Source organism: Dromaius novaehollandiae, chromosome 2 (genome assembly GCF_036370855.1).
Source record: "Dromaius novaehollandiae isolate bDroNov1 chromosome 2, bDroNov1.hap1, whole genome shotgun sequence".
NCBI classification, from domain to species: Eukaryota; Metazoa; Chordata; class Aves; order Casuariiformes; family Dromaiidae; genus Dromaius; species Dromaius novaehollandiae.
In genome coordinates this window covers 1,994,545-2,020,188 of record NC_088099.1, presented here as the reverse complement: position 1 = coordinate 2,020,188, position 25,644 = coordinate 1,994,545, and the positions used below count along the sequence as shown (strand labels likewise).

The 25,644-nt window shown below is 45.9% G+C and overlaps 1 protein-coding gene across 3 annotated transcripts in view; it reads left to right on the top strand.

The window, feature by feature from the left end:
- PTH1R (parathyroid hormone 1 receptor) overlaps positions 1-25,644 on the top strand; it is a 137,705-nt gene that overhangs the window by 94,093 nt on the left and 17,968 nt on the right. For all 3 annotated transcript variants that reach the window (XM_064505642.1, XM_026095997.2, XM_026096008.2), the window contains 5 exons: positions 8,923-9,017; positions 12,096-12,282; positions 15,038-15,191; positions 21,771-21,831; positions 24,460-24,526. In XM_064505642.1, coding sequence (XP_064361712.1) covers positions 8,923-9,017; positions 12,096-12,282; positions 15,038-15,191; positions 21,771-21,831; positions 24,460-24,526 — 564 coding nt within the window. The remainder of the gene's footprint in view (positions 1-8,922; positions 9,018-12,095; positions 12,283-15,037; positions 15,192-21,770; positions 21,832-24,459; positions 24,527-25,644) is intronic.

Genomic DNA, 25,644 nt, shown 5'->3' with positions numbered 1-25,644 from the left:
CTACTCAGGGGGCAGACAAGGTTGCAGGGCTCAGGTGCAGCTCCAGCTATTTAAAAACAAAGTGTGTTATCTCAGTGGTGCAAGTTGTTTGCTTTTAGAACAAGTGTGGTGGCACACATCTTTTCCCAGTCCATGTGGTGGAAAAAACCACTTTATTCCAAGAGGTTTCTGGAAGGTTTCTGGAACAGGTCATGGAGTCCTTCAGTATCTCACTCACACCAAGAGGGCTTTACTAAGTGGTGTCAGTTTCTTGACCTCTTTGAAGTCTTCTCCCCTGTCCCACCTTCCTCAGTAGTGCCCTGCCATGAGAGTCATCTGCTGCAGATCTCTCCATCTGAGCAAGTCTCCTACATTTCCTAGGAAAGGAGGCTCTTTCTTTTAAACTTCCCATGCTCCCAGCCAGGACTTGGTCAAGGTAAATCCTCAGGGGAAGGGTACAGAGAAGAAAGGGTTGTCCATTTGTTAGGAGCACAAGGAAGAAACAGAGACCTTCTGCGGCCCAGGCTGGCAAGGAAGGCTGAAAGCCAAGTCTGTTGTCCTGGGTTTCGTGTGTGTCTGTGTGTTTGTTTGTCCCCTGAGTGCAGAGGTGGTCAGTTCACAGAAGGGGAACTTGGAAGTGCTTCCTGATGAGGGGAGCGTTAGATAAGGTGTCCTAGCACAGGAGACTGGATTTCTGCTCTCAGCTCTGCCTGAAGTTTGTCATCTTAATTATTCTGTAGACATGCCTTAGTCATTTTTTACCACTATTTTTTTCTTTGTTCTGGCTATACAGAGGTGAATGTAATGATACGTAGTTGTAAGAAAAAAAAATCTGTCTTTATTGCTCAGATTAAATGGACTACTTGGTATTGCTTAGGTGATGACTGCCCAGTGCAAAAAACACCAGAAAAAAAAAAAAAACAGTAGTTTCCTCCAACCTTGGAACAGCACTTTGATGGCCAAATGCTTTTCAAAATCATCTACTATTAATTATTATTGTTATTATTAATGACCTTGTGTTTGCATGAGGTTATTTTTCTCTATCCAGCCCTGCACTCACCTCATCGGCTGATGCTGCACACCGTTACACAGCTGCCTTGCTTAGCAGTGCAGAGGTGGCTGCATTTTGGTGACAAGGGAAACAATGCGCATACATCCACCATGGGTCCTTCGGGCCTTCCAGTATGAAAAGCAATGTGGAAATAAAAAAGAGGAATGACCTTATTTCTCTCAGTTGGGTGACGACTTTCACAGAACAAGACCTCTTGTCTTTCACACCCAAGAGTGGCTCTGAAGCACTGGTATTAATAAACCTTCCTTTGATTTTTTTTTTTTTTTTTTTTTTTTTTGTTAAGTAAATGTGTCAAGAGATGTCAGAATCAGGGGATTTGGCAAGATAGACTAGTCATCTTTAGAGAGAGATTGTTTTCTATTATTATTCCCCCCCTCCCGGGAATAACATCATTCCATCACCAATAACAGCTGCATTTTGAAAGCATTTTGAAAGACAGCATCTTAACAGATGTAACCAAAGAAACTTTTAAGAAATCATGCCTTGGAAGCATTAGGAAAAAAAGTCTGTCTGTGACTATATATATATATGTGTGTGTATTGCTATCTCTAGAAATAGGCATATATCTATAGATAGCTATATATGCACACACACCTTAATAAACATCCACGTGCATGTACACACACACACATATATATGTTCATGTGTGTTTGTTTAGGTGTGCAGTTTTCTCCTTTTAGCCACTGTGGGATAATTATAAGATTGACCAAAGCAGCATACAGAGGGCCCCAGAGAAAGTTTGTGTCTTTCGCTACCTTTTCCTGAAACATATAAATAGGATTATTTCACACAGAGAAGTAAGGAAACCGCTTTCTGAAATTAGCAAAGTATGCTAAAGCCATCAGAGCCAGGAGAATTAACAGCTCGTAACTGCCCAGTGAGCAATTGCTTTTGGGTTGTTTTCTAAGGGAAAATTAGTACTGCTGAAGGACGCTGGATTGACAGCCCTGAAGATTGATGTCCCCTCTTCAGCCAGGGAAGCAGGTAGACTGTGGCTAGCTGTCAGAGCATGTTTCCCTAAATACCTTGCAGACATAGCATTAATCCTGCCATGAATAGCCATCTCCTGGGCATGGCAGGTCTGTAGAAGGCAACCACTTAGTAAAATGGAGGAGGGAGTTTCATGGGAAGGTGTCCTAGCAGCACATTGTGGGAAGATATGGTGGTTTTCTTTATGCATTTGGGGCTGTGCTGAAAACCACCACCAAACTATTGACTGCTTCCCTGAATTCTCATATTCTGCTTTTAAGAGATGAGGTAAACACTCACAGGTGCAACAGAGACCACGAAAAATTTTGTTCTTGCACTCCCTCCCCAGGAGCCATGGATGGGCAGCCCCCATCTCCAGTTGCCCTCTGGCTGTCCCAAAAAGTCTCCCTGCCTCTAAGCAGATAGGCTGAGAGATCTGTGGCTTCCCACCCCAGAGCCCTGAGCAGGCAGCCCTATTTTGTTTATTTTCCATCCGGTGTTTAGCGAGACAGGAGGACAAGGGAAGGAAGGGGAATAGATTGGCCAGTGTTCATCCTCTGAGGAAGGCAATGTGGTTAAACACCAGCCGTTTGTCTGTCTGCCGTGTTTTAAGTCGCTGAGCCACAGGCTGCTCAATGTCAGGAGAGTGTATTCAGCACTACCACATATTTACTACATAATGTATGGATAGGTATATATGTATATCACTGTATATTTGTCCTGTTCCTATGCTGTTCTCTAGGCATCCATTTTGGAGCATGTAGGAGACAGGGCAGAGAGCTAAAAGAACCTTGTGTCTGACCGACATTGGCCATTCTCCTTGCAACTTTCTTAAGTTCCCTTAGGCACAGGAGGCAGCGTGGCCTGTCTCGTTGAAGCTCTGTCGTGTAGCTCTCAGTTTGTGCCTATAAAGTCTAGTTCATTCCTGTAAACACTGAGCACCTTTTACTGAGGTGCTGCTGATAATAGTTCATGCCTAGAGTCTACTGAGAAAGTCTGATGGATAACCACAGCAATAATACTTACTACATAAGAGAACACAAGAATTGTTAGGCAAGTGTCAGATCTAGTCACCTTGTACCCCATCTTCAACCATTGCTGGCCTACAGTAGGTGCTTAGGGACAGCTTATAAAAGTTGGCCAACAAAGAGAATTCTTGTCCCTAGTTACGGCCCTCCAACAGTTTGCAGCTGTGGCGCATTGTGAGGGCAGGATTTGGAGAACTTTTTTCCATTAATTTGAACAGCATATTTTGGGCCCATTTTGTCTGTGGCCTCCTGGATGTCCTGTGGCAATAAGTTCCATGGTTAACTGGGCATGGCATGAAAAAGTGTTGCTTTTCATGAATATGTGCTTCTGTGGGGTGCTCAAAGAGCTCAGTTGGCTTCTGAAACGTGAATCTTCCCCCCATCCTTTTCTAGAGCAATAGACTGGTGCCCACAGGATGCTAGATGAAGGAGCCACTCAACACATGTGCAGAAACACAAATTTACACAGCTAAATTTAGGTGTCTTTGAGAGCTGACTCTCACCACTGTTCCTGTCCAGACTGTGGGGATCTGAAGCACTCGGTACCTCCTTGGGTGAAGGGAACAGAGTTGTGCAGCAAAAAGCAGTGGTCAGTGCCTAATCATTTGGAAGCTGAAGCTTTGTAAATCAGTGACTGTTTCGTGCCTTCCAAAAATATCCCTTCTCCCTGCTATTAAGCCTTTTCAGTGGTATCTTTCCTTAAAAAAGAAGAAAATAAAGACAGTGACTAGAGCTAGTGACAGAAGCTTTCTGGCATTGCTTATCATTCGGAACAGTAAAATGCTGCCCCTGCTAATTTCAAACATGTCATTTGCAACATCTGAATCAGCAGCTTTCAGAAACTCTGCAGATACTTGATCTAGAAGGCCCTTACATACACTGCTATCATCATACGCTGCTAATCTCACCCGTCAGCATAGCCTGCCAACCCCTTAAAAGACCACTGGATCCATTTCAGTTTCATGACATAAGTGTTGTAGACTACCGCTATTGTAATGCCACAGACAAAGCCATGCCTCTGTCCTTGGAGCTCTTCTGCCCACGTATCTCCCAGAGATCCTATACAAGGATCAAAGTGTTTGAGTACACGTGCAGTTTCAGGGATAAAGTACTTTGGAGGGAATCAGGAGAGAGCATTGAATACTCCCAGTTTTCCATGGATTAAACATCTAAATGGAGCATCCAGTAAAACGGCCAAACATTGAGGCACCTTTGCTATTTGTGAAGCAGTTGGCCCCTGGTTATACTGGACCAGGAAGGATTTATCTGGCCCTCTGGAACATCCTCATCAGACACACAAGGCCTCATAAGTAGAGTGTGAGGATCCCATACATTCCCTCTGGCTGTGTGCCTGGATGCAGGTAATTGGGTCACCTTGACTGGCCATGTGTGGTCACAAGTGGAAAGAAGGCCTTATAATGAGGGCGTGCCACCGTATATGGCACTGGAATCAGAGCAGCTCTGGTGGGAGGCCAGCTTCCAAGCCACAGCAGACTGTGAAGCTCTTCACTGGTCCTGCAAACGGAGGTGCCTCATCACATGTTCTCACACGTGGTCAGGCCGCTTTCATGAGACCTGATGTGTGGGGTCTCATGTAGTAGGAAAGGAAAAGGCTGAAAGAAGAAAGTTGGATAAAAGGCACAATGTAATGATATTTAGAATGGGTTTTGCTTCCAGATACCTAGGAAATAAATGTCTCAGTCTGAGCCAGTCACCCACAGCTTTCTCTGTGTCACTGGAAAGAAACAGGCCTCTTCATAGCCACAATTTATCTCAGCCCAAGAGAAGTGTCTGACATAGGTACACCCTGATTCTCCTTCAAAGACTACCAAGCAGACCAGCTCAGAATTAGGCATCCTGCCTCTAGATAAACACACAAATTAAGACACAAACACTGAAGTCCTGAAGGCTCCATCCACTTGCCTAAATGTAGATTATATTTATGCTCAGAGTTAACTGATATGTGCTAGGATATATGAGGCATCAGCACAGGACTGACAGATATGACATGGGACCGACAGGAAAATCATTTCCCTCTATAAAAGCGTCTGGAAGCCAGACAGGACACTTGAGTGTCTAAAATGACATGAGGCACCTAGGCAAGAACAACTGAATTGAGTCCTGAGAGTGTCAGGACCTCTTACCTGGGATCCAAATGGGTGCAAATCCTTATATGAAACAGAGACCCCTCTATATGAACTAGTTACCCTTGCCTCCCTTTACAGTCAGTGACAACCCAGGGGGTAGTTGAGGGAACCATCCTGTGATTAAAATAGTCAGATACATTGCGAACTAAAGCACCCGTTTTTTCCTGCTGTGTGGACCTCAAATGGCAAGCTCTGAAGGAGCCATCCACACCGTAGACAGATAATGTCACATTAGAGGACCACATTCACTACAAAAAACTCCATGCACCCACAGCAGAATCTGAAGGAGCAGAAGGACTCTTCCCATAGACTGCCCTACAGCTGGCTGCAATGTAAGAATGAAAGCATACCGGTGGCTTTGCACGGGATAGAGCCTCAACATCCCACACCCGGTGCTCTATCTAGTATAGCTCTGAGCTGTCCTGCAGGGAAAAGCAGTCTGTCACTGGATTCAGATCAATGCAAATTACATCCCCATTGGAAGAAGTGGACAAATTAGGAGTCAGGTTAAGCCTTGAGCACCATACGAAAACCTAACAGCCAGCTGCCGTGAGGGTCATACACCTTGAAGATGTCCAAACCAAGACAGAGCGGCCCGCAGAGACCCTTGTGGGAGGAGGGCAGATCCATCCCATGCATGCCCATGGTGGCATTCCTGTACCCTCTGAGATCATGCAGAAGCCATCTCCAGCCCTGTTTTGGTTTCTTGTTCTCCCAAAGCCTTTAGGCTGCCATGAAGTTTCTGCCTTGAGGTCAGGCAGAGGAAGGGGACATGTTGGTCACTGCCCAGGACGATGGTAGAGGCAAGAGGCACAGCAAGCCTGTAAGGCATGGGGAGAAGGAGAACGGGGATTCAGATCCCTCCCACACTTTCCCCCCCGGGGTCAGTGCAGAGCCCGGTGTGCTCTCATCAAGGAACAGAGGCCCAACAGAGCAAGTGAGCCGGGTACACCAGCATTATTTGAGCCTTTACGCCACTGGAAGTGGTGCTGGGAGCCATACTAAGGCAAGTCACTCTGTGCCTGCCTGAGCTCACTGACATTAAGGCATGAAATCATTATCTCATCCCAGAAGAGCATGGGATGAAGGGGGTAGAGGGTAACTTTCAAGGACACCAGCTGTAAAACTGATATTCCCTGATCTTTGTATTGCACTGCGAGTTTTGTAATATTTTGCTGATAATCTCTGCTCCTAGAGTCATAGATACTGGGATTTTCTTTTCCCCTTTTGGTTTTCTTTTCTTTGTTTTCTTTTTTTTTTTTTTAGCTTTTTTTCAGCATACATACATCAACACTTCAAACAGTGATTACACCAGGTATACAAATGATTACACCAGATAACAAATGATTACACCAGGAGTCAAGTTAAATGACACTGGTTGAAGTATCACCCCCTTTAAAACAAGGTCTTATGGTCTGGCAAGGCCAGATTTTTAAAGGGCAGGTTGTCCATTCCAACACCTGATGGTCAGCGTGCGTTCATGGTGAGGTTATAACAAACATCAGGTAGAGCTTCTTCTGTAGCAGGATGGTCTGGTGGGTAGCACACTGTCCTGGGACTCCATAGGCCAGATTGTGCCTATGCCTCAGCCATGCATGACCTGTGCAGTTTTCTGTGAATTATTTAAACTGACCTCCAGCTCAGCTCCAAAAAGGGGGTTCTTAGACCATGGAGGTGGCTGTTTCAGCTGGCAGATGACTCAATATTTTGTTACCTGGAGGACCTTTCCTGATTCAGCACTGTGGTTTCCACAGAGCTGAGACCTGCCCTGGGCTAGGAGATGCGTGAGATCTGGAATTGCCCTTTGAGCCCTTTTTCCCTTGGTAATTCCAAGTCTTACCATCCCCAAGTACAAACACCGCTGGGAACCAGCAAGCATGAGATGCCCTTTCAAGGGCCACCCCGTGCAACCATTTTGGGATCCTCATCCTTTCGCTCCTGAGGGTTTCCCTGGGGACCTCTACACACCATCCAAAAAACACCTTCCCTGAAGACTCCCCGTTGTGATGCTGTGTAGGAGCTGTAGCACCTATATTTGCAAGCCAGCACATCAGCGTGCATGCATGCATGCGTGTATGTGTATGTCTTGGCAGTTCTGACTCAACATCCTTTCAAAAAGGGGCCCTGTGGTTAATCAGAGGAATTAACCACAGCCTCCTAAAATGTCCTGCCAGCCAATCAGCAGGCCCTTCCCAAGACCATTGCTGCTACAATGGTGTCGTTGTCTGATAGGAACATGGATCTTTCCGGTTAAAATCCTGAATGGGACTCAGGAATACTTTTGTTCAGCTTGGTGTAGTAATGCTTCAGAACTGCCGAATTACCAAGAATCCAAAGTTTGGAGTAGGGTTTGTTTTCTTTTTTTTAACTTTTGCCATGGAGGTAAATGTTTTTCAGTTCAAAGAGGATCCCAGCTTGGCTGTGGGAAAAGTGCACCAGGCCTTGAAGGGAATGAGCTTTTTTTTTTTTCCCTAAAGCTCTGCAGTCTGCTCACATTGGCTCTTTAGTGCCTGCTGCCCCCACAGATAAATATATATATATATATATACACACACACACACATATATATGTATAAATACACACACACACACACACACACGCACGCACTAGATTAATATTGGCAAGCACACCACTCTACCAATGGAAACCGCAAAGAAACATTCACATATCTGGGGATTCTGATGTAATAGGGCTGAGGTTTCGCATTCCAGGACAGCATTTCTAGCCTCAAATCAAAATCAGAGCTGTCATTCAGAGCCCAGCGTTACTAATGTAATTGAAACTCAGCGGGTGGGGAGAGGGGAACACAGGAGATGGAGGGAGGAGGGAACAAGGAGAAAGATGCTGAATTGGTTGGTTTCTACAGAGTTTATTTCTAAGTTCAGATGATGAAAGGCATACAAGCTGGAATGGTGGCAGATGTTTTAACCCTTTTCAAGCAGATATTTGGTAAACCCTGAATTAAGCCACATTCCCCAGCTCCAGGATGAAGAAAAGCATCTCAATATTTAAAGGAAAGCTCAGGATTTCTAAGCCCAGCACTTTAAAATGTAGAGGACCAAGAGAACTAAGACCTTGTGTGGGATTAATGACTAAGAGCAGGCTGGTGACAGGACCTTTTCCAATGGGACTTTGGCAAGCTAAAGTTGTGTCTGGATTGGATAACCACAGTAATAGGGTATTTTTGATTTTAAAAAAGAAAAACAAAAACAAGTGATTTCTTCCCACATCCCTTAGCCAAAATATATCATCCCCATGTTTTCTATGGTGGGTTGGCACTCCCCAGTCTGTGCATCAGTCATTCAGCTATGGTATGGCATAACTTAACTTCCAAATTTCACAGTTACAGCAAAAATCCAAGGTCAGTAGGCATTTTGCTTGAGCAAAAACTGCCAAATCATCTTTGGATTGGCTGAGAGTTTGTAAAGCGCTTTGGGTTCCTTTGGGATGAAAAATGCTGCAAAACTCTGGGGTATGGGATTTACCCAACTCCGTCAGTATTCCCTTGCAAAAGTCCCAGCTCCCCTAGGTCATTAGGAAAGAGGAATGTCGCTTTCCAGGCTGCTTTCATGTTGAAGAGATGACATTAGCTGTGATTGCCGAAGGTTTCCTGGGCCCAGAGCTTTACGTCCTCAGTAGGTGTGATAGCCTCAATCTCTAGGTTGTGTTACAATACAGTAAGATGCGTTCTAATGTGGCGCTATTTTTTCCATCATTTGTACTGCAGGAGGTCTTTGATCGCCTCTATTTGATTTATACTGTTGGATACTCCATCTCTCTGGGATCCCTCACAGTTGCTGTCCTTATCCTGGGATACTTCAGGTAGGCGGCTCTGTTTTTACCTAAGCGAGTAATCGCTGGACCGGAAAAGCCTTGGGCTTTCCTGAAGGATAAAACTGGGGTGGCATGTGCTTCTTCAGCAAGCCACAAAGGGTGGCATTTGTGCTTTGGGCTGTGTTAGTGCCACTTAGCAAAAGTCCTTGGGTGATGATGGGGGGGCGTGTTTGAACTTCTTCCCCGTGGTTGCAATGAAATTTCCTAGACCCTGTTTTTAGTGAATGGAAAGAGAGGCACCTCCAGAGACTTGTGTCACCTCCTTCTATCCAGGTTTTTCTGTCCCTGTTGCCCCTCTTCATGGCTGGCTTAGATTTAGATGGCTAAGTTTTGGACAGCTAAAATTTCTTGAGAGAAATTCCATTCTAACCCTGGATAATAATGGAGGAACACGGAGCAAAAGAGCTGGAATGGCTCCTCTGATCTCCCCGTGCTGTTGCTGCACCGAGGGAGCCAGAAATCACTGCTGGCCCTCCTTACTCAGGGGTCTTCTGCTCTCCTTCTCCACCACCCCTCCAAGGGGTGTAGGCCCCTAAATACCGTTATGAACTTGCACTATCCAGCCCACAGAACTGGCTGGCACACCTCCCTGTTGCCGTTGTGACCACGGGAGGAGAAGGCATCGTTCTCTGCTAGACGTTTGTCCTTTGGGAAGCCACAGTGGTAGAGCAGGGTGCTGACCCCCAGATCTCCAGAGCCCAGTGCAATAAGTGCTTCAGTTGCTACCAGGAACTTCTCATAGCAAACAGCAGGACCCAGACAACAGCTGTGGAGATAAATTCTCCATGCGGCAAACAGCCACGTGGTGTCTGCAAATGAGCTCAGCAGCTCCCACCACGCAAGCTCAGGCTAAGCCCCAGACACATACCACCGGGAATAAAATGTGTAGCCACTGGCGCTAAAAACACTTAGTCCTCTCTGCAGCGAGCAAAAGGAGACTGGGTTGATTATCTTAGAGCATCCCAATGCCTGTACCTGTGACACATGCACAGGCCAGCCGGGCCTGCAGATTGCTTCTGGACAGAATTAGCACTAGCTGGTCCCAGAGCCCAGCCTTGTCCCACAAAGGCTACCACCATCCTCTTCTTTCAGCCATTTCCCCTGATAGAGGTTGAATATCCCACTGGATACTGGCAAGGTTGTAAAAATATTTAATGCCCATGAAATTCTAGCCAACATCCAGAATGTGCAGGTACAAAGCCACGTTCCTCACTTATTCTTCACAAAAAAGGCTCTAGAAAGCACGCTCTCTCTTTTTCGGGAGACATGCTCTCTTTCTTCACGTAGTCAGAGCACATCCCGCACAGCCCAGGTGACATGGGTGGCTGTGCTAGCCCATCTTTGCCCCAAGGACTCAAAGCAGCCGCAGAGACTGGGCCAGACTTTGTTCCAGGCACACATAAGCCAGAGATTCACTGACTACATTTCACACGCAGGGAACAAAGCCCATCTTAATTTATACCTCAGCAGTTCCACTTGGCATGATCTGTACTATAATAGAACAGGAAACAACCATTATTACTGTGACAAGCTCACCCAAAGGGGAAAAAAACATGGTTTCTTTTTTATACAATTATGTTTTTATTTCCATTATTGGAGCCAGGGATTTAAAAGGGTATAAATCCATGGACTGGTTCATGCTTGGCTAACCAGATAACAGACCCATAGAAGAAGAGGGCAGAAAGGGACCCTGGCAGGTCAAATAATTCCTTCTTCTCTCCAGAGGTAGCAGGGTCACTGCTCCTAAAACACACGTCATAGACATGGGTTTAACGCATTTACATTTTATCACCCAGTTTTTCCCCAAACAGGATCTTAAAGCGCTTTACAATCATCATTTGTGGGGTCATATCACCTGCAGCTGCAATGCAGCTATTGCTGGGGTGGAGGCCACCAGCTGTTCAACGTGAGCAAGCAATGGGAATTGTCTGATGGGAAATAGATAAAACAGCCCAGCACACTGCAGTTGCTAACCCCAGGCTGAAATCTGGTGTGGGTACAAAGGCAAGGAGTTTATCATACCTGAAACACTGCAAGCTTCTTAGAGGCCACCAGTTCTTTAGGCTTTGTAGTCCAAGTCTTCTGCACAAAGTGCAGACAAATGCGCAGGTTTTGTCTCTGCAAGAGGGATATATTTGTTGGAGGGATGGATTTGACGATGAAAGGGACACACACACAGATGCGCACTTTACCGTCAGTGATGTGTGCTCCCTTCCTGCACAGACTGCAGGCCACAGACATGCTCATTGCACATGCACTGCACAGAGGGTTCACACGCACTGTGTGCACACTACGCACCTGACACACACTCATCGCATGTGCACTGAGCACTGGGGAGATGCTCGTCGTGCACGCGCTGCACGCAAGGATGCACACACCCTGCACACACCGCACGGGTGATGTCGGCTCACTGCCCATGCACAACACACCACATGTGTGTTCCCTGAGTATACACTGCACGCCGGCTGCGTGCTCGCTGCACACGCGCTGGACGCTGGCTGCACACCTGCTGCGGTCTCCCTGCGTTTCAGAGCTGCACACACTCTGCATGCACTTCATCCCGAATGCATCTCACGCCGCCTCCGGATGCATGTGCGCTGCACACACGCGGTCCTCCAGATGCAAACTCATTGCACACATGCTGCACGTTGCATGCACACTGCACTCCTAACGTGTACACGCTGTGCGTATCAGATGCACTCTGCACAGCCTCCGGATGCATGTGCACAGCGCGCACACCATCCCCCAGCCATAAATTTGCTGTGCTCACTGCCCACTGGATGCATACTTGCTGCAGAAATAAAAGAGCCTAAATGGCACAGCGTTGTCCTAACACGAGGTCAACAGCACTGTACCTTGACCAAACCCCCAGAATAGGCACTAATTCACTTACCGAGATCTCAGGGGTGAACTGTGAGCCCAGGGCAGCTGTGGCACTAGCACTGCTTCCCCATGGTGACACTATCACTGAGAGGAGGTGGGGCTCTTAGGAGGCAGAGGTGACCCTGAATCTGTCCAACAGGCAGTCTAAACTATTTTGCTCTTTCTCTGTCCCCTCCATGCCAGGCGTTTGCACTGCACTAGAAACTACATCCACATGCACCTCTTTGTTTCCTTCATGCTGAGAGCCGTGAGTATCTTCGTGAAGGACGCGGTCTTGTACTCCGGGTCAGCTTTGGAAGAGATGGAGCGGATCTCAGAGGAAGACCTGAAGTCCATTACTGAGGCACCTCCAGCAGACAAGTCACAATTCGTGAGTATCACCAGAGCAGTCGGTCCCTCCAGTCCTCGTGGTCCTGTCCCTTCTGTTCATCACCTTACTTCTTTTGTGGGAACTTTCTGCCCTATTGAGGGACTCCACAGCCCTTGAGCTAAGGAAGAATCGTTCTCTGTGGCAGTCAAAGGTAAAGACAGGGCTGAGGTTTTGGATCACATCTACAGCCACCATTTTAAAGAGCTCCCCTGGTGCCCCATAAAGCTGGTGGCTCTGGAAACACCTCTGGCTATCACTGCGTGAGCCACGTCAGTGCTCACGTTTCACAAGGTGTACTTTTCCCACCTCAATGTGTAACTGTCGGATTTGCCAACTTGGGCTCCTCTCTGTACAAACCGTGGAGGCATTACTGTGCTACACATCTGTGCCACCAAACTGCCGCTCCAGACACGGCAAAGCCTTGGCTCAATGTTGCTTGAAAGACACTTGGCGCTGACTCCAGAGCTGGAGCAGAGGTAGCTTGTGAAGGAGGCCAGCAGTAATCTTGCCTCGCTGTAATTTTGCAGCAAACCACAGCTGATTGGTCCTGTTATGTTTTCTCTCCCTCATCTCTGGTGAAAGTCATTTTAGAAAGGACAATGGAGGAATTTGTACTAGGAACAGGAAGGATAGGGCTCATCTGAACAAAGGCAGATGTCTACAAGGGAGACATCTCCATTCAATCTAGTCACCTCAGGTTCCCTCTGTGGTCGGCAGAGATCTAGTCAACACAGCCAGTTGAGTCAATGGCATGACTCTCCATATCCTCAAGTGAAAACTGAAGTGGGATTAGGTGAACTTGACTCCAGAAGTACATGATTATCTTCACTGCATGCAAAGCTCAGTTGGGGGGCATATGCATTGCCCATGTGTTTGTGAGAATGAAGCCCAGACTCAGGTTTCAAAGCCATCCCCACCTGTCTGCCTCTCTTATCACTGGTTTCATCACAGCTTTCCCATGGAGGATCCCAGATATGACAGTTTGTCATCCACATATTATTGGATGCTGCACAGAGAAGGAGGGAATGCTTCTGCCCTGAAAATTTTAGACTCTAAGATCAAGGTTACCTTCAACGTACAGAAAAATCTGAGCCAGCTCTAACACACTAGTGAAGCCAGAGATGTGCCTGTGGCAACACGGCGTGCAGCACAAACTTTCTGCCTGTGTGCTTATTCATATTCTCACGTGTCTTTCACAGCTTGCCCTGCTACCAGGAATGCCAGGGACCTGGCCACCAATACCTCTGTTATCTGCTTTTTATAGAGTGGAAGTAATATCACAGCTGTCTTAAGGTAGACGTGCCACAACTTATCCTCTATGGACAGTTGTCATGGCACTAAGAAATTTGGTGAGCTGTACCAGTTTACACCAGTTTAGGACCCTACTCTGGAAATAGCCAACTGGGATCACCTTCTACTTCTTCTATGTAAACACCTTTACCCCCTCTTGGCCAGTTAATTTCTGCCTTGTGGCATCCCCAAAGGTTATTTCAGATCATGAATGAGAGGGGTCATATCTTAGCATAAAGTCAGCATGTGCAAAATGTCTCACTGTGTGTCTAAGTCCCCCAAAATGCAACTCTGCTATCATGTTTGCTTCCTGTTTCAGAGACCCATTTCATTATCTTGGCAAGCCTTTGGTTGGAGCACTCAGCGTACTCCAAAACACTCCTTTTTCGAAAAGAACACAAAATGTTTTACTGCATTGTTTTGTGTTTTTCTTTGGGCTGGACTTATTACAAGGAATAAGTGGGATAATATATGGCAATCTTTGAAAATTAGCAATTAAATATCATTTCCTATTCTGCTGAGTTGAAAGACAAACAAGCCGTGAAGGCGACAATTAATGTAATTTGTTTGTTTCCAAGTGAAGTGGGAGCTTTGCAATTATTGCCCCCCGCTCCATATGTGTGCGTAGGCAGTGATTTTTTGTGAGTATAGAAATGATAGGCTTTTTTTAAAATCATCTTCTTTCTATTTAGTCTCACTTCTTGGTTTGTAGAAGAAAATATGTGTGTGTATATACATATATCTCTCCATAATGTATATACACATATGTGTATATTAATAATTATGTATAACATAGGTATATTTATTTTGACTGGTGAAGGGCTAGCATAAAAGCTAGGCAGAATAAAAACTTTTAGTTACAAAACAAATATCATTGACATTTTCTGCAGGTTGTTTTAAGGTCTACAGTGTTAATTTTATATTTCTTTAAGTAACGGGCAACACAGAGACGTGCTGTTGCTGTAGGATGTGTTTGGCAGTCATAGGTTTCTGTTAAATCAGGACTGTCCAGAGTCTGCACTAGTAGGATCCATCCCACATTGACGGAATATGGCAGTATGTATTCTTTTGTACAAATTAACCCCACATGATATCCTCACTTTTTGCAGCCTTTCTTTTCTATTTGGGATGAGAAATGTTGGAACAAAAGATATCTTCACCACCCCTCTGCTGGAAGGGCAGGGAAGCATTGCGTCATGGTCAAGGTCCTCCTACACCTCCCTACTCACCTGCTGCTGGAGACACGACGTCAGGCTAGAGGCAACTTTCTTCTGAATTGTGCATCCCTTCTATGCTTGAACCGATTTTCCCCCCATGTGAAAGTCCTTCAACAGAGTTTTCTCATTTTTTTCCCCCTTCTCCATCTTGTTTTCCAGTTCTTCTTGGCAAATATCAAGACTCTAGGTGACACAGGAATTTCACACCATGTTTCTAACATAACCCCGTGTTCCTGTGGTCATTGCAGGTGGGCTGTAAAGTAGCGGTTACCTTCTTCCTCTACTTCCTGGCAACCAATTACTACTGGATCCTGGTGGAAGGGCTCTATCTCCACAGCCTCATCTTCATGGCATTTTTCTCAGAGAAGAAGTATCTTTGGGGATTCACATTATTTGGCTGGGGTAAGTCATGGTCACTCTTCACTGCTGCCTGTAGGAAGCCTGTTGCAGGCAGTTTTGAAGCAGATAGTGAGTGCGTGTAAATATAGAGGGGGGAACAGGGGCCGGGTTAATGTCTGAGACACTGCGGCTCTTGCAAAGACAGGTGAGCGCTCCTGTGAAACCTTTATAAAGTGAAACTTTTATCCCATGAAACCTTATCTTTAAGGGCAGGAGGGACCTGGTTTCACAGCTGAGCTGGGATCCCACTGGGAAACTGGTGCTGGGCTGGAAGGGTTGGAAAGTTGTGTGAGGCTGCGATCATCTGCTCCTAGTGCCAGGCCTAAGTTCTGTTTTCCTACCTCTGATCTCTATTGCTTTAAAAAGATCCCGAGGTTTTAGGAGTGTTGGAGCACCAGCAGAAACCTACAATTTGTAGGGAAGCCTTTTTTTTTTCCCTTCTTGTAGTCCAGGCGTCTTTCCTTGGAGTGAGGAGGAAGGGGAGGGATGTGGGTGCAGAAGGGTGCTCATTAGAGGAAGGCATTGCGAGCACAGGCATTTCAGAAGAGAATGTGCTTTTTGTTCACTTCTGGCATTAGCTTTGGCTTGCAGGGAGTAATGAGGTGCTGGTAGTCTGAGGACAATAAAACAACTGCCCACAGTTGTCTAAAGCGTGTGGATTATAAGGGAGAACAGGAAACATTAGATGATTCTCAAGGACGTAACTAAGCATAACAGGGTGTAAGTCCACACAGGAGCTTACAGCAGAAAAACCTCTTAAAAGGTGCCTGTGGTTACATCTAAACTGGATGGCCCAGGACCGCTTCCCAGCTCCCAGGTCCAAAATTCACCTAGCCACATCCTGACTGCATTTTAGAACAAGACTAATATGTGCACCATCCCACCCCTCTTCCAGGACTTGATTTCTTCTGGAATAAAACCTGAGCTTTTGGGTGTTGAGCGAACCATGGCATAATCAAAAATTTGGAGAATCAGGGCCTAGGTACTCACAGGTTGGGAAGAGCCTGTGGGCATAGCTTAGAAAGAAATGCAAGACATATTGCATGAAAAAGCATGAGGCAAGACTCCAGGAAGAATATAGTAAGCTACCATTTAGCTTTGCCGTCGTATATAGCTGGTGTCTCCAACAGCGGCACTCTGAGCAGGTGAGGTAGTGCAAATCTGAGCTTATGAAGGATCTTATTTTTTTCCTTTGTGAAAAGGAAAGGATCCAAGTGATTCACTAGTCGAGGGCAGTCCAGCCAGCAGGACAGCTCTCTCCAGCCTCCTTCATTCCCCACTGTGCTTATGGGGGAGAAGGAGTCCGAAAGCCAAATGCGCTCTGTTGCTGCTCCCCTGTTCAGCTGGTGCGTAGGCCACAAACTGCTGGTGCTTCCACATGATATAGGGGTAACATGGCTCCCAAAATGGGCACCCACCTCTCAGCACTGATAGATTTGAATCCCCGCCAGGTTTTTAGAAAAATAAATAAATCAATCAAGAGAGATCCTTTGGAGGCAAGACATTTCTTACACCAGCTGCTCTGAGACAGGAAGGACTTTAAATGTCATCTCTTAAAAAAATAATATAAAAGCCACAAAAACAAAACCGAAAAAAGCCATCTTCAAAGCCTTCACACTAGGTAAAATTTGCTTCCCAGAGAACAGCATTAAATTGTACAGAACGGACTTAAAGAAGCAATTCCCTTGAGCAAATTCTGGGAGAGAGAGAGGCAGTTGAAAAATAATGCCTGATGTTTAACAAGAAAAATCAACTCGATGCTGCTCATAATGCAGCCGGAGGAAAATAGTCTAACAGGCATGGGTTCCTTTCATTAATTCCTCCAGCCACCGCCAAAGTATAATCATTTTATCAAGGCAACCACAAAACTAAAGTCACACCTGTCACAACACCAATCGTCTATGTGCTTCCAAAAGTCTGAGGCTGCTTAATTTAAATTCCTTTGGAATGAGAACATACGATCCCTCCAGTTGCATTTGTTTTTGCTTTGTTTTGATTAGCATGATAATGTACACACACGCACCCGCACAGACGTATTGCTTTGATAGCTTTTGGGAACGGGAAAGGGTAAGCCAATCCAAGACCCACTGGAGTCAGTGGAAAAACTCCAGTTCCCTGCAGTGGGCACTGGATCCTGCCCATACCACAGCAATGAATGACAGGGAGTCAGTGATAAATAATTGCGACATTCCACATAGGTACAGAAAAGACATGTTTGCCCCAAAAGCTGGGATCTCTTCCTTGTGTAACAATAAACAGCTGAGGATTTATCCTGCCTGGAAATTTCCAAGGAGGGGGAGGAAAAATCACCCTACAACAACTTATTTCCAGACTGCTAAGAAAAACAGAGCACCTAGTTACTCTTTGATGATGGACCCAAAGATTTTGGTCACCCCTTCTCAGTCCACATCCTCGTTGGCACAGCTGAGCACAGTTCCGTGAAAGTCTGTGGCACCCTGGTAATCATGAGGGATTCTATGATGACAGAAAGGAATTTTTTTCTTGCCAGCACTTAACAAAAAAAAAAAAATCATATTATGGGCACCAGTAAATTCCCCAGCAAACTTCAAGTTCCCTGCAGCTGTTTTATGAAGGAAGTCTAAGAAGCATGACCAATAACCAGAAAACCCAACCTGATTCCAGTGGCATTTTTCCTTCACACCACATTAATTCCCCCCTGGCTGGACAGCACTGACTTTCAACCACATGGAAATGAGAGTTGCAGGGAGACCTGAGATCGATGTGTCTCATTGTTAGAGGTGTGTAACAAGGCTCCTCCCAGGTTCAAAAGCCCGTGATGGTAATCCCCGGATCTTTATCTAAGTAGAAACCAGCCTTGTCTCAAGGTATTTGTACCTAACAAGGCAAGAGGCGTAAGAAAGTGTTATTAGCCCCATTTGATGAGAGGAAATTGTGACACTGAGAGATTGAAAAACACTTTCATTGTTGCTCAGAGAGGTTTTTAAGTAGCAGGGAACTGAGACTAGATGTTTCCAGACCTACGTAAGGGCTTCATTTGTAAGCTTTCTTCTCCTAGCAGTAGCTTTGCAACCACCTCTCTTACTCATAGCTTTGGCACATGCATGAAAACCACTTTTCCAAGTGTTGGAGACACACGCATGGTGTTCTTGGGACACACGTTTTCTTGACTGTTACTTATCTCTGCACAAGAAAGACGAAAGAGGAGAGTAGGAGGTTGGGATGGTCCAAAGACATTGCCTAGCTTGAGAGGTTTGCACCTTTCCCGGCTGCTGCGGAGACTCCTGACTTTATAGCACCTGCATTGTACACACTGTGTGTATTAACTGGAAATGCACAGCGCATACAATGTGGATTCTGTAGAAGTCACTGACGGCATCGCCGCCCGGCAGGGATCTGCCCGTGCCACGCTGGCCATGCATGCGGGGTTCATACACGCAGCGGGGGCACCTGCATGCATCCGTCTGTGCCTGCGTCCATGTGCATGGCCACCCAGGAGCTCGCAAGCTTTTTGGAGACTCGCATGCCTTAGCGCATTGGCCAGATGCATCTAATCACGTGTGATTTTTCTGCTTGTGGAGCTGCATCCTCCTGGGTACCACCTTCTCTCCTTCGTGGGTATCTTTAGATTCCTAACTTTGAGGATCTCGGTGGCGATGTCCTGGTTGATGGCTCTCCCATTAGTGGCCACTGTGAGCGTTCAGCACGAGGAATTCCCTGTCTGAGGACATCACAAGCCACAGCTTTCGAAGGGAGACACTGGAAAGTCAGTGCTCACCATACAAAATTGAAAGAGATGCTGCAGGCAAAGCTAAGCCTACATATTCTTCAAGTTTAAAGACTAGCTTACCAGAATGAGAAGGAAGGAGTCAATGCTGGAAATTACCTGACAGCACAAACTGTGCACGTTATTTTGATGTAGAGTTAGTCTAAAAATGGGGCAAAGGAAAGGGTGGGGAAGGAATCATACCACTTCTTGTAAATTTAAGAACTTTTACAATTATTCACAGTGTAAAAAAAAGGAATGGTGTTGGAGATGCAGAAAGACAAATGTAGCAATAAAACTGGTGCCAGGAATCCGCTCCGTGCATTTTACAGAAAATGTCAAGGAGCCTTTTCCTAAACTTGCCTGAACAGAGTGAGGCAGCAGTGCACAGGGCACAATAAATCTACACATAGGGCTTCTCAGATATGAGCATTTTGTCCTGTATATTTTATTGTTGCTAGGAACCTCGAACGCAGCATAGGATTGGCAGGAATGAGAACAGTAACTTTTCTGAAGTACAGAACAGGCTACGGACGAACAAGTATGTGTCAAACATGCACAAATCTCTGAGGCAGTCGGTTTTCCAAAATTAGAGCTCCATGAGAGCGAATATCCCCCATCTCACAGCCAGGCAGGTCGACATCCGAGCCTCTGAATAAGGCCAGTTTCTCAGCTGGTATAAACTGGAATATCACCAACGGTATCAGCAAAGTTGTACTGGTTTGAGCCTTTGCTAGTTCAGCCAGTAGTTCAGACCATGCACGTATTTTTCGTAGACAGACGATTAACACTGAGGAGGAAATAGACAGCGAATGTTACAACAAATCATCACGTTCCCCCTCATCGCTCCAGCATGCTCACAAGTTTCCAGTGCAATAGGTTAAGTATTTTATTTCTAATGCCAGCCATCACATGGGATTGTACAGCAGGATACATTCCTTATAAATGTATCTTTGTAGGCAGTGGAGCTCCACTGGTCTTGAGAGAGGCTCTGTGTTTAATTATTTATGCTTTCTTATATTACCACGGCATTTAAAGGTTCCAACCAAGATAACGGCCCCGTTGTCCACGTGTATATGAGACAGGCGTCCCCGCTCCACACCCCAGCTCAGGAAAGCGCCCGTGGTCAGGAAAGCCTTTAAGCACTCTAATGAGACTTAAGTGCATGCTGAAAGTTAAGCGTGTGCTTATGCATGCCGAGCTCCAGTGAGCTTAGACTGTGAACAGCATATTTACAGTCATCGGTGATAAATGTCGCCTTTATTTACTTTTTAATTTTTTTCTTTTTTACCTGAAAGGGGCTATTCTTCTTGAATTTGTGGAAGCTACTGTGGATTTGATCCTACCTTTTAAGGGAAGCCAGTAGGGGACTCAGTTATACAAATAAAGCAGAACTGGACCCTAAAAAAATAAATAAAAGATTCCATTTGGATATTGGCAGCTCTGTTACTTTTTACAGGGAAAAGGTGATGCCCAATGTAACTGTGTTGAAATGAGGATGGTTCATTCAGGAGCGAATCATGGGCTAAAGTATTTTGCAAGTATTATCCTGAATTCCACCAATTATCTTTTATGCAGCAAGTCTCCCTTTCTTTAATTCATCCAGGCTGAGAAGATCAGAACTGGGTGAAGAAAATCCTGAGGAGAATTAGAATCAGTGAAAGGGTCCTTGACCTTTTATACCAAAATCTTTGGCCATCAACTTCACCCTCCAAAATTTCTTCCTTCATCTCATTGCTACCACTTATTGCCCTGGTCAAGATACCAGTCAGGCACTACCATGGTGCCCCATGTAGGACATCTGCTGAATCCATAGTGCATAGTACAGTGCAATTCTTACAGTAGTTCAGTTAAGTTAGTACGTAGGTGAGCTTGCCCTACATGCCACATCTTTTCCTGTAAATTGAATGAGTCAAGATTTGTTCTGTAGTCTTCAAACCAGCTGGCATGGCACAGCTCACAACTATACAGCTGAATTATTTCTCCATCCTCTCTCTTCTTCCCAAAAAAGGATGGCCTGAACCTTCCCCAGGAATGTCTGGGATGGTGACAGCTGGCCTGGTCCAAAACTGTGTTAGGACCTGGCTAGCAGTTCGCAGCATGTGATCATCAGAATTTGCCAAGGCCATGCCCAGACCCCGTTTCGTTGCTAGTTCAGCTGCCACCAAGCATTCTGGATTCTGAGCACAGCTTTCCGGCGTACTCAAGTCTCTGCCCTGGGAGATGCCGGTCCAAGTCTGACTCCACATCCATCTTCCCTCGAAGTCAGTGGAAGGGAACAAATATCTTCGGAATGACGTGCTGCACAAAACCGATCTCTGCTTCAAGTTGGACCTGCTGGCTAGAGCAGGGATTGCTGGCCCAAGTTCAGATCCTACAGGCTATGTCTCTATTCATACATAAAGCAGCCCCAAAGCAAGGGCACAGGCACAGGAACCTGCTGATTTATTCTGTCAGGTCCACCATGCACTTCAGGTCCAGCCCAGCTGGGCATCTCCTACACAGTTCCTAAGCACGATTCATAAGGTAGCACGAGCCAGACCCACTCCTGATAGACAGCTCGGGAAAACAGGCTGCTCTGTTTTGAAAGCTGGGAGAGTTTAGTAGGTTGGATATGTCCAAGCTGTGCTGTTTGGCCTCCGAATATGGTTCCTGTCACCGCTTAGTTTACTATGCTTGGATTACTGAAGTGATGCAAGACCAAAGTCTAAATTATGCTTGAATATTTTAAAACTCTGCCTTCCACCTCTCCACTAGCCCTCTCCACTTGGGTTTGTGCAGAATGGAGCCCTCCAGTCCCAGCTCACTCACTCAGTTTAATTTCTGTTTCTTTGCAGGACTCCCTGCTGTATTTGTTACAGCGTGGGCCAGCGTGAGAGCCACTCTAGCCGACACAGAGTAAGTCGCAGTCAGGTTTTCTTTTCTCCCTTTTGCATGTGATGCTTCTGTGGGGCTTTTAGCACAGGTGACTTTGCGAGTGAACAGAAAAGAAAAAAGGTACAAGGCAAGGCCAGAAACCACTTCTACTACGAAGTCAGGAAACCCCTGGGATGTGTGTGGCAGAGAGGAATAGGGTGGATGCAGCATCCCTGGATTTCCTTTCATTTTACAGAACTTGACAGATGTGAACACCTGCAGCTGATATATCAGAACCCCTCGGATATCCACAGGGGTGCTGGGAGTCAAACTACAGCACTTTCCTGCCACCAGTACAGGCACCGCATCACTGGTTCATAGCTAGGCAGGGAGAGGACGGAGGTCCATAAAATCCTGAATGATCTGCACAGCATCGATAGACATCACTTGTTCACGGCCTCTTCCAGTAGTTGAGCTGGAAAGCATTGCGTGAAGCTGGGAGACAGTAGATTCGGCATGGTCAAAAGAAAGTGGTTCGTCTTTGGCCAGGTAGAGCAACCGAGAACGCCTGGCTGCAGGGTGTAGTGGACTCTGACATGCACTTAGGTTTAAGAAGCATTTGTACAAAATCTTTGAAGATAAATTCCTCCAGAAGTATTAAATACTAAGACAATGTTCTGGCTCAGAAAGTCCTCCTGAACTGTAGATAGTTGGAAGAATATTCAGTAAAAATATTACTACTTGCTTGCCCGTTCCTCTCTAGACATCACTTTCTGGCTACTGCCTGAAACAAGATACTGCACTAGCTGTTTTTTTGGTCTGGCCCAATACAGCCACTCTGATGACCTCATGTTTTCATGTTATGGTGAATGAAGCATCCATAGCACCCAATTTTCACACTCCAATACAATCACATTTGCCTCCAATAAAGCACAGCCCAGGCTTGACCCCACAACAGCATTCATCTGCCAATGGTCTCCCAGCAAGAGCATGAGGTTCCCCAGGCAACATTTCAAATGGCTTTGCCTAGGAAGGAGACTGTTTTCCAAATGGAGTTTCAGTTCTGGGCTTAGAAGAAACTAGCAGCACAACGATTAAAGTATGACGCATCTGCGTTGGCAAAGGTTCGTCCTTGTAGAGCCTTTCAGTCAGCACCAGTGGTTTCTCTGCTTCTGTCTCTCACCTTCCTTGAATAGCTGCCTGGGCAGAATTTGGCCCATAACATGAAAACTGCAGCTGCCATGTGGGGCTGGTTGGCTCAGATGAAGAAAGGCCTGTGGCACTCCTCTCTCCCTGTGGTTGGAGAGAATTCAGAGTAATTAACATTGAGTGACCTTATTCAATAGCTGTTGGAAATGCTTGGGAGGAAGCAATGTTCAGCCCATTCTCAGCAGCCAGATGACCGTAGACAAACATCCATGGCCACCAACAGTTCTCCTTTTCCTGTTCTCACTGCTGCTGGGAGCAGAAGATAAGGGCTGAAGATGCGGAGATGATAAAGACTTCTTTGGGGCACGGCTGGGTCTCACTGTGAGAGCGGGGTTGAAAGAAGCACAGTAACTGAATGTGAAAACACACAATCATGCATGTCACTGCCTTGTATGTGGAGAGGATTGGTCCCCATGCAAATCTCTGCTGGTTTATTCCAAGGGGTAATATAAGGCCAATTCAGCAAAACCCAGCATGGCTTCTCTTCTTTTCCCAAAAACCTGACTACTTTCATTGCAGTTTTTTCTGGTGAGATGACTTTAGACAGATGTGTTACTGCATCTTTATAGGATATCTCACTATTGCTGAGCCCTGTCTGGCAATGTACCCACACTTGGCTCAGCCTGTTTGTGAATATAAACCGTATGCTGAAATCCTCTTTAAGTCAGCTTGAAGTAACATATGCAAAGGGACAAAGGGCACCCCCATAGCTGCTCAACTGCTGAGCAGGAACTCAGTAGACAAAGTATTCTGCTGGGCAGTAAGTTCAAGGTAAACGTGTCAACACACAGGGATGATCATGGATTTAACTGAACTGGTTTCATATCATGTAGATGAGGCATGAGAAAAAAATGACCATAGCGGTTCAAGACAGAAGTCCTTCTAGCTCAGCAGCCTGGCTCCAAGAGTAGATCCTGGGGGAGAGATAAGTGCAGGGCAAGCCTGTACCAATACCTCCCCAAGAAAACCCTTCCAGCCCCCTCTGGACTCGGAGCTTAGAGACTTCTATAAGCCTCATATCTTCCAACACACTGTTCCTCTGTAAGTGACCCAAGCATAGGCTGGAATTATAAAGGATCCTAAAAAATATATACCTGGAAGGACCATGAAGAGATCATCTAATCACCATGCTACCAAGAGCAGATTAGCTGGAGCAGAAAAGCGTGTGTTCCTGCCTGGAAGGGACAAGTCTTCATGACTGCAGAAAGGGAAGATCCCTGAAATCTGGAGAATATAACTCTAAAAGTGTTTAACATGGATTTCAATTGGGAATGATAAGATAGCGGGAGGAGGTTTACTTTGAACTTGTGCTGACTTAAAGCAGAGTTAGAGCTAGGCCCTTCCAGCACACCAGGCCTTGGAAGCATCCATCTTTCTGGGTTGGGTTTAGCAAACAGGACACTGGGTCTGTTTCCCTTGTGTAACCAACGACTTCCTGATGCGATGTCAATCTCTTCTCAGGTGTTGGGACTTGAGTGCTGGCAACTTAAAATGGATTATTCAGGTGCCCATCCTGGCAGCTATCGTGGTGAGTACTGGCTCGTTGCAATGGGTGAGAGGCAGCGACTTTGTTTGCTCTGTCTGGGCTCAGCACAGAGAATGGAGCAGTGCTGCCTAGCTCTGATTACCCTGCTAACACAGCTCCTGCCTTAACGGTGTGGAGTCTGGATACCTGCAATTTAGGGAACTTATATTTGCATTGCCGGTAGGTTTGACAGCTGCACACAGCCAAGGGGTTTATGAGCAGCATCAAGTTTTGCTTAGGAAAGGGAGATGGCACAAAACAAAACCCTAACACTGTTAGTGAAACAAACATTCAAGCCAATATTGCCATCCCATGTGGTAAGGAAAATCCTAAAGGGTCACAACATGTTCCCATGAGACATCTCCAGTTGGAAGCATTAGAATTGGGGTCCATAACAAGACCAAACCTTTTCCCCTGGGGATGCTTCAGTGTCATCAGATCATTTCAGACTCACCTTCCTGAGCTGGTAAAAGCTTGATATACCTCAAAGGTAGCTTTTTGAAGGAAATGAAAGTTAGACCATCTCAGCCATGATCCATGGATCCAGTGTCAGTCATGATGTCGAGCACTGCTGGAAAATCAGTTCAGCCCACATACAGGAATGACAGGCGGCAAAATGGATATAAGTGACATTATTCAGATAGAGGAATGACCTTACCAGTTAGGGAGGACATTATACATATGTGTAAGGGGAATTCAGTGGGTGGTTATGCTTGGTTGAGCAGGGTCCCAATTAGCTAGGGAACCTAAGAGTTTTCGTTAATTATCCTATTTCCTCTCTCTGTCTTTTCTCTATGGTTTTCCCTTACTCTATCTTCTGATGGCTACATGAGTGCATATGAAAGAGCTTTTCCACACCCACGTCTTAGTCCGTTTACACAACCACCCGTGAACAGCTGAGTCAGTTCAATAAGAATCTTTCTATACCTTTAGAGGGTTTTGCATCAGGCCATATATACCTTGTTCTGACTTGCGAATCAGGAGGCCCTGGAAGATGATCAGCGTGGGTGAGAAGAAAACCAGACCATTTGCCTATAAACAGCAGGAAAGGTTCTGAGGTGAATGTGCTGTTATGTGCAATTAGGTGAGCTGCTTTGGACTTTGAGGATTCTTTTTTCTTC